At 51.4% G+C, this 9,612-nt stretch overlaps 1 protein-coding gene across 1 annotated transcript in view; it reads right to left on the bottom strand.

Annotated features, from left to right (window-relative positions):
* The window catches only part of LOC308677625 (zinc finger protein 398-like), a 28,359-nt gene that overhangs the window by 18,643 nt on the left and 104 nt on the right, over positions 1-9,612 (bottom strand). The window contains exon 2 of the mRNA XM_081344217.1: positions 3,169-3,570. Within this exon, the coding sequence (XP_081200343.1) occupies positions 3,169-3,570 (402 nt within the window). The remainder of the gene's footprint in view (positions 1-3,168; positions 3,571-9,612) is intronic.

The raw sequence follows: 9,612 nt of genomic DNA on the forward strand, positions 1-9,612 counted from the left end.
ATAGTGAGTTCATTGCAAATCCAGTCATGATTGATAAATTACAAAAATAATACATTGTTTTAATTTTCTTTCTTAGTTTGTATTTTAACTTGTTTCTTTTTTAAAAAAAGTTTTTCTTTTTAATATTAAAGAGCGTTTTGCCACTAAAAAATTACTAAAACTTCATTGCAAATCCAGCAACGATTGATAAGTAAAAAACAGATACATTTTTAAATTTTCCTTCATAGTTTATATTTTATTTAAGTTTCTTTTCTTTTTTAAAATTAGGGGTTTTTTTACGATTATGGCGTTTTGCCATTAAAAATGACTAAAAGTGACTTCACTGCAAATCCAGTGATGACTGTTAAAAAAAATGATACATTTTTAAATTTTCCTTACAAGTTTATATTTTATTTTTTTTATGTTTCTTTTCTTTTTTAAATTTTTTCTTTTTAAGATTAATGTTTTGCCACTAAAAAATTAAGTTCATTGCAAATCCGGTGACGATTGATAAGCTAAAAAAATAAGATACATTTTTTAATTTTCTTTCCTAGTTTGTATTTTAATTTTTTTTCAAGTTTTTTTTTCTTTTTAAGATTAGTGTTTTGCCACTAAAAAAATGCTTCATGGCAAATCCAGTGATTGATAAAAAGTTAAAAAAATAAGATACGTTTTTCATTTCCCTTCCTAGTCTATATTTTAATTTTTTAAAAAGTTTTTCTTTTTAAAATTAGTTTTTTCTCTTGCGATTAAAGAGTTTTGCCACTAAAAAAATACCGGTAATTAAAAGTGAGTTCACTGAGAATCGCGTGAGTGTGATAAGTAAAAAAAGATATTTTTTTTCTAGTTTTCCTACCTAGTTTATATTTTATTTTTAAGTTTCTTTTTAAGATTAAAGATTGTTTGGTTCCTAAAGCATTACTAAAAGTGAATTAATCGGTAATCCTGTAACGACTAATCAATGGAGAATATATTTTTTAAAAAATTTCCTTCCTAGTTTGTGTTTTAATTGTTTTTTTTTCAAGGTTAAAGATTGCTTTGTTACTAAAAAAAATCACTAACAATTTACAAAATAGAATAGAATAGAATAGAATAGAATAGAATAGAATAGAATAGAATAGAATAGAATAGAATAGAATAGAATAGAATAGAATAGAATAGAATAGAATAGAATAGAATAGAATAGAATATGGAATGGAATGGAATGGAATGGAATGGAATAGAATAGAAAATATGGAATGGAATGGAATGGAATGGAATGGAATGGAATGGAATAGAATAGAATAGAATAGAATAGAATAGAATAGAATAGAATAGAATAGAATAGAATAGAAAATATGGAATGGAATGGAATGGAATGGAATAGAATAGAATAGAAAATATGGAATGGAATGGAATGGAATGGAATGGAATAGAATAGAATAGAATAGAATAGAATAGAATAGAATAGAATAGAATAGAATAGAATAGAATAGAATAGAATAGAATAGAATAGAATAGAATATGGAATGGAATAGAATAGAATAGAATAGAAAATATGGAATGGAATGGAATGGAATGGAATAGAATAGAATAGAATAGAATAGAATAGAATAGAATAGAATAGAATAGAATAGAATAGAATAGAATAGAATAGAATAGAATAGAATAGAATAGAATAGAATAGAATAGAAAATATGGAATGGAATGGAATGGAATGGAATAGAATAGAATAGAAAATATGGAATGGAGTGGAATGGAATGGAATGGAATAGAATAGAATAGAATAGAATAGAATAGAATAGAATAGAATAGAATAGAATAGAATAGAATAGAATAGAATAGAATAGAATAGAATAGAATAGAATAGAATAGAATAGAATAGAATTAGAAAATATGGAATGAGTGGAGTGGAATGGAATAGAATAGAATAAAATAGAAAATATGGAATGGAATGGAATGGAATAGAATAGAATAGAATATGGAATGGAATGGAATGGAATGGAATGGAATGGAATAGAATAGAATAGAAAATATGGAATGGAATGGAATGGAATGGAATAGAATAGAAAATATGGAATGGAATGGAATGGAATAGAATAGAAAATATGGAATGGAATAGAATGGAATGGAATAGAATAGAATAGAAAATATGGAATGGAATGGAATGGAATGGAATGGAATGGAATAGAATAGAATAGAATAGAATAGAATAGAATAGAATGGAATAGAATAGAATAGAAAATATGGAATGGAATGGAATGGAATGGAATGGAATAGAATAGAATAGAAAATATGGAATGGAATGGAATGGAATGGAATGGAATAGAATAGAATAGAATAGAATAGAATAGAATAGAATAGAATAGAATAGAATAGAATAGAATAGAATAGAATAGAATTAGAAAATATGGAATGAGTGGAGTGAAATGGAATGGAATAGAATAGAATAGAAAATATGGAATGGAATGGAATGGAATGGAATGGAATGGAATAGAATAGAATAGAATAGAATAGAATAGAATAGAATAGAAAATATGGAATAGAATAGAATAGAATAGAATAGAATATGGAATGGAATAGAATAGAATAGAATAGAAAATATGGAATGCAATGGAATGGAATGGAATAGAATAGAATAGAATAGAAAATATGGAATGGAATTGAATGGAATGGAATGGAATGGAATAGAATAGAATAGAATAGAATAGAATAGAATAGAATAGAATAGAATAGAATAGAATAGAATAGAAAATATGGAATGGAATAGAATGGAATGGAATAGAATATAGGAATAGAATAGAACGGAATAGAATAGATTATTATTATTATTATTATTATTATTATTATTATTATTATTATTATTATTATTATTATTATTATTATTATTATTATTATTATTATTATTATTATTATTCAGGTTGGGTCTCCTCAAAAAGTTGAAGGACCCCGAGTGCCAAAGTCTCCAGATGTGCCGGGAAGACGACAGATGTCCCACCCATCCCGGGGGAACACAATTATGGAAGTCCTGATTCCAACCCAACCTCTAGAAGCCACCAGTGGAGAAGACACAAGACCAGATCTAGCCCACTTGTGGTCCCGTCAGGAGAACCATCACCCGTCCTTCTGAGGAACTAGCCTCTTTCCTTTCCCGGCGTTCCTTGTTCCGCTCAAAATCCATCCCTCCTTCCTCCTTGAGGACCCCCTGACCTTGGGGATTTCTCCCTTGGAGCCCGGGGGGAGCCTGAGGACCCAGAAGTTGCGGTTCTTCAGAAGGTTCTCCATGTTCTCCAGCCTCCTCTGCAGAAGGCCGTATTCTTGAATGAGGGTGCCCAGGACGGCCCACTTGTTCTCCAGTTGGTTGTTGAACTCCATGGCGGTCTTCTCGCAATCCAAAAGTTTCTTCTCGGCTGTCCCGGATCGGCCCTCCAAGCTGAGCAGACGGGTGGCCAACAGGTCAATCTTCCTCTCCATGGCTTGGACGGTGGCCACCACGCTCCAGAGGGAGGCCTCAGCGGTGTGGAGTTGCGCCTCTCGCATGTGGCTCAGCTCGGGGACCAGCGGCGGTTGGAGAGGCATGAGATGTTGAGCTTCCATGTTCCATTCCTGGAGCTGGAGAAGACCAAGGAGTTGGGGGAGATTCGAGAAGATACGTCAACCCCGGTTGAGCGGCCGCCACCCAGGACCCTTTTCAAGCCGCTAGTCCTCAGCTGACCACGGTGGGCTCAAAGTTATAAAAAAATAAAAATAAAAATAAAAGGACCCTTTTTCACCGTTACGACCGTCGCAGCCTCTCCCGCCGTCCCAAAATGGAGACGTTTGGCAACCGACTCGCATTTACGACGGACGCGACGCCAGGTCGTTTCCCCCCACCCCGCCCCTTTTGCCGAGCGTCGGACAAGCCAAGTCAAGGGGGAAAGCGGACTCGCTTTTGCAAAGCGGCTCACTGACGTTAGGGAGCGTCTTCTGAAAGTTCAGAACTGCACGGATTCGCTTAGCGACGTGGGAACCAAGGCCGTAAAACGGGGTTGGGGGGGTTGGGAGAGGGGGTGAAACTCGCCGAACCACGGTCTGGCTTAACCGACGGGAAATCTGTGGCCCCTAAGAAGTCGAGGACTTCACAACTGTGGCAAGAGAGAGGGTCAAAGGGGGCGAAACCCACTTAAACCACCGTTTCACTTAGCGACGGTTCTTCTGGGCTGAAAAAGTCGAGGGCTCTGTGTATTTCAGCCCATCCTATTGAGGCCACCCTGCTCGGACCGAACGACTGGACCGCAATCGCAACCAAAGAGAGCGACGCAAATGTGAGTTCCTTTCCGCACCGCTTCATGAGGACTAGAAACCTGTATTAAATGGGGGAGCCATATATTTTAAAAAGCAATTAAGAGGCATAATAGCGGGAATAACACACACACACACACACACACACACACACACACACACACACACACACTTATATACAATGCACATGGCTTTTTCGGCTTGGCATAACTTTCTAGGATACCATCCCGAGTTAACAAAAATGGCCAGAATTAAATTTACTACACAGATACTACACGGCTAGTCCTCGGCTTACAGCCATTTGTTTAGTGACCCTCGCAAGGGAACTGAAAAAAGGGAGTGAGGACCAGTTCTCACACTTACGACCGTCGCAGCTTAAGGGGATCAAAATTCAAACCCTTGGCAACTGACTCGTATTTATGACGATGGCGTCCCCTTTCGCGACCGTCAACGGGGAAGTCAAGATTCACTTAACGACCGGGGTCGCTGACGTCACAACTGCAGGGATGCGCTTTAACACTTCTCGGCCAGTGAGGTCGTAAAGCGAGGCGAAACTCGCTTAGCGACGGTCTCGCTTAGCAACTGAAACGTTGGGTTCGGTCGTGGTCGTACAGCGAGGACTACCCGTTTATCGGGAATGTGACTACAACTCCCAGAATTCCAGAGAGAGAGAGAGAGAGAGAGAGAGAGAGAGAGAGAGAGAGGAGGGGGGAGGGAGAGGGAGAGAGAATCTCTCTAGGAATTCTGGGAAATGGAGTCCCCAAACGCCAGAGAGTGCCAGCTCAGTCAGGGGTCTTCAAACTTGGCACACTGGCTGAGGAATTCTGGGAGTTGTAGTCCACAAGTCAAAAAAAAAGGGCTAGTCTTCTTGTGAGACTGGCTTGCCCTGCAGGGTTGTTGTGATTGGCAGGTCACATGATTGGCCAAGCCCCTCCCCCAGCACCCAGGTTTGCTCTAAGGAAGGGGCCTGCCTCACAGGGGTGTCGCTGGCCAGGAGCATCTGGGGCTCCAAGCAGCTCCTGCGGGAGCTGCTATTTCAAAAGAGAGGGGAGAGATCTACTGGATCCCCTCGCCCAGGATGGGGCCAGTCCTGCGGAGAGGAAAAAAAACAACTTCCTGGATCCCTGGGCAATGACCGTAAGGCGTAGGGAGTCACTGCGGATCCCTTGGGGGAGGGGCAGTCAAGGGGGATCTCCTGGATTCCTTGGCATGGGAAGGGAGATGGGGAACCCCTCGAGGCAGAGGGCCATCAGGAAAAGAGGATCTTCTGGATCCATTGGGGCGGGAGGGGGTGGCAGTCAGAGGGATCCCCTGGAGTGGGGCAGACAGGGGAGATGGGTCTACTGGCTCCACTGGGGTGGGGAAGGCTGGATCCCGGCGGGCAGAGGGGCATAAGAGATCCCCTGGAGTGGGACAGGGATCATCTCCCAGCTCCACTGGGGATGGGAGAACTGGATCCTGGGGGGGCAGAGGGGGCACAAGAGATCCCTTGGAGTGGGACAGGGATCTCCTAGCTCCACTGGGGACAGGGGAGACTGGATCCCTGCGGGGGCAGAGGGGGCACAAGGGATCCCGTGGAGTGGGGCAGGGGTCTCCTGGCTCCACTGGAGATGGGGGAACTGGATCCTGGGGGGGAGAGGGGGCACAAGAGATCCCCTGGAGTGGGACAGGGATCATCTCCCAGCTCCACTGGGGATGGGAGAACTGGATCCTGGGGGGGCAGAGGGGGCACAAGAGATCCCCTGGAGTGGGACAGGGATCATCTCCCAGCTCCACTGGGGATGGGGGACTGGCTGCTAGGGGGAGCAGAGGGGCACAAGAGATCCCTTGGAGTGGGACAGGGATCTCCTAGCTCCACTGGGGACAGGGGAGACTGGATCCCTGCGGGGGCAGAGGGGGCACAAGGGATCCCGTGGAGTGGGACAGGGGTCTCCTGGCTCCACTGGGGATGGGGGAGACCGGATCCTTGGGGGGGGACAGAGGGGGCACAAGGGATCCCCTGGAGTGGGACAGGGATCTCCTGGCTCCACTGGGGATGGGAGAGACTGGATCCTCGGCGGCGGTGGAGGGAGGAGGCAGAGGGGGCCCAAGAGATGCCCCTGGAGCGGGACAGGGATCTCCTGGCTCTACTGTGGGGGCCAGGAGGCAGGATCCCTGGGGTTGGGGGAGGGGGCGCAGAGTGGCCCAAGGGAATCCCCTGGCGTGGGACAGGGAATCCTCTCCCAGCTCCCCCGGCCCTGGGGGAAGAATGGATCCTCGGCGGGGGGGGGAGGGGCAGAGGGGCCACAAGGGATCCCTTGGAGCGGGGGCAGGGGTCTCCTGGCTCCACTGGAGATGGGGGAAACTGGATCCTGGTGGGGCAGAGGGGGCATAAGAGATTCCCCTGGAGTGGGACAGGGATCATCTCCCAGCTCCACTAGGGATGGAGGACTGGCTGCCAGGGGGGGCAGAGGGGCACAAGAGATCCCTTGGAGTGGGACAGGGATCTGCTAGCTCCACTGGGGACAGGGGAGACTGGATCCCTGGGGGGCAGAGGGGGCACAAGGGATCCCGTGGAGCGGGGGCAGGGGTCTCCTGGCTCCACTGGAGATGGGGGAAACTGGATCCTGGTGGGGCAGAGGGGGCACAAGAGATTCCCCTGGAGTGGGACAGGGATCTCCTGGCTCCCCTGAGGATGGGGGAGACTGGATCCTCGGCGGCGGCGGGGCGGGGGAGGCAGAGGGGGCCCAAGAGATGCCCCTGGAGTGGGACAGGGATCTCCTGGCTCTACTGTGGGGGCCAGGAGGCAGGATCCCTGGGGTCGGGGGGGGGTGCAGAGGGGCCCAAGGGAATCCACTGGAGTGGGACAGGGATCTGCCAGCTCCACTGAGGATGGGAGAACTGGATCCTGGGGGGGCAGAGGGGGCACAAGGGATCCCGTGGAGCGGGGGCAGGGGTCTCCTGGCTCCACTGGAGATGGGGGAAACTGGATCCTGGTGGGGCAGAGGGGGCACAAGAGATTCCCCTGGAGTGGGACAGGGATCTCCTGGCTCCCCTGGGGATGGGGGAGACTGGATCCTCGGCGGCGGCGGGACGGGGGAGGCAGAGGGGGCCCAAGAGATGCCCCTGGAGCGGGACAGGGATCTCCTGGCTCTACTGTGGGGGCCAGGAGGCAGGATCCCTGGGGTCGGGGGGGGGGGGCGCAGAGGGGCCCAAGGGAATCCCCTGGCGTGGGACAGGGAATCCTCTCCCAGCTCCCCCAGCCATGGGGGAGAATGGATCCTCGGTGTGGGGGAGGGGCAGAGGGGCCACAAGGGATCCCCTGGAGCGGGGGCAGGGATCTCCTGGCTCCACTGGAGATGGGGGAAACTGGATCCTGGTGGGGCAGAGGGGGCACAAGAGATTCCCCTGGAGCGGGACAGGGATCATCTCCCAGCTCCACTAGGGATGGAGGACTGGCTGCCAGGGGGGGGCAGAGGGGCACAAGAGATCCCTTGGAGTGGGACAGGGATCTGCCAGCTCCACTGGGGACAGGGGAGACTGGATCCCTGGGGGGCAGAGGGGGCACAAGGGATCCCGTGGAGCGGGGGCAGGGGTCTCCTGGCTCCACTGGAGATGGGGGAAACTGGATCCTGGGGGGGAGAGGGGGCACAAGAGGTCCCCTGGAGTGGGACAGGGATCTGCTGGCTCCACTGGGGGCACAGAGGCTGGACCCTGGTGGGGCAGAGGGACACAAGGGATCCCCTGGAGTGGGACAGGGGTCTCCTGGCTCCACTGGGGACGGGGAAACTGGATCCTGGGGGGGCAGAGGGGGCATAAGAGATCCCCTGGAGTGGGACAGGGATCATCTCCCAGCTCCACTAGGGATGGAGGACTGGCTGCCAGGGGGGGGCAGAGGGGCACAAGAGATCCCTTGGAGTGGGACAGGGATCTCCTAGCTCCACTGGGGACAGGGGAGACTGGATCCCTGGGGGGCAGAGGGGGCACAAGGGATCCCGTGGAGTGGGGCAGGGGTCTCCTGGCTCCACTGGGGATGGGGGAGACCGGATCCTTGGGGGGGGACAGAGGGGGCACAAGGGATCCCCTGGAGTGGGACAGGGATCTCCTGGCTCCACTGGGGATGGGAGAGACTGGATCCTCGGCGGCGGTGGAGGGAGGAGGCAGAGGGGGCCTAAGAGATGCCCCTGGAGCGGGACAGGGATCTCCTGGCTCTACTGTGGGGGCCAGGAGGCAGGATCCCTGGGGTCGGGGGGGGGGGCGCAGAGGGGCCCAAGGGAATCCCCTGGCGTGGGACAGGGAATCCTCTCCCAGCTCCCCCAGCCATGGGGGAGAATGGATCCTCGGTGTGGGGGAGGGGCAGAGGGGCCACAAGGGATCCCCTGGAGCGGGGGCAGGGATCTCCTGGCTCCCCTGGGGATGGGGGAGACTGGATCCTCGGCGGCGGCGGGGCGGGGGAGGCAGAGGGGGCCCAAGAGATGCCCCTGGAGTGGGACAGGGATCTCCTGGCTCCCCTGGGGATGGGGGAGACTGGATCCTCGGCGGCGGCGGGGCGGGGGAGGCAGAGGGGGCCCAAGAGATGCCCCTGGAGCGGGACAGGGATCTCCTGGCTCTACTGTGGGAGCCAGGAGGCAGGATCCCTGGGGTCGGGGGAGGGGGCGCAGAGGGGCCCAAGGGAATCCCCTGGCGTGGGACAGGGATCTCCCAGCTCCACTGAGGATGGGAGAACTGGATCCTGGGGGGGCAGAGGGGCCCAAGGGAATCCCCTGGCGTGGGACAGGGATCTCCCAGCTCCACTGAGGATGGGAGAACTGGATCCTGGGGGGGGCAGAGGAGGCCCAAGGGATCCCCTGGAGCCGGGGCAGGGATCTCCCGGCTGCCAGGAGGAGGGTGGGAGGGGGCAGAAGGGATCCCCAGGATCTCCTGGCTCCAGGGGAGGGGGGGAGGGGGCCGGATCGGGGGTGAGGGGGGGTGCAGCCGGGGAAGGGGAGGGGGTCTCCTGCCTCCACTGCCGGGGGTGGGGGAGAAGGGGAGAGGAGGCGTGCGTGCGTGCGTGCGTGCGTGCGCGTGCGTGCGTAGAGAAAGAGGCAAAGGAGGAGGAGGAGGAGGAGGAGGAGGGGGAGGGAGGAAGCCCACCCCCTCCCCCTCCCCCCCAAAAAACCTCCCCCCCTTCCTCCCTCCCCATCTCCCCCTCCTCCCTCGCCCCTCCCTCCCTCGAGAGCCCCCCCTCCCCTCCCGATCCTGCTCCGGGGACCCCCCCACCCCCAAAAACCAGCCCCCCCTGGGATCCCGCTGCCGGGCCTGCTGGACGGCCCCCCTCCCTCCCTCCCTCCTTCCCCGTCCCTCGCGTGTCGTGTCTGCGTGTCGTGTGTGCGTGCGTGTGTGTGGCGTCTGTGT

This window comes from Vipera berus, assembly GCF_964194415.1.
Source record: "Vipera berus genome assembly, chromosome: Z".
NCBI lineage: Eukaryota > Metazoa > Chordata > Lepidosauria > Squamata > Viperidae > Vipera > Vipera berus.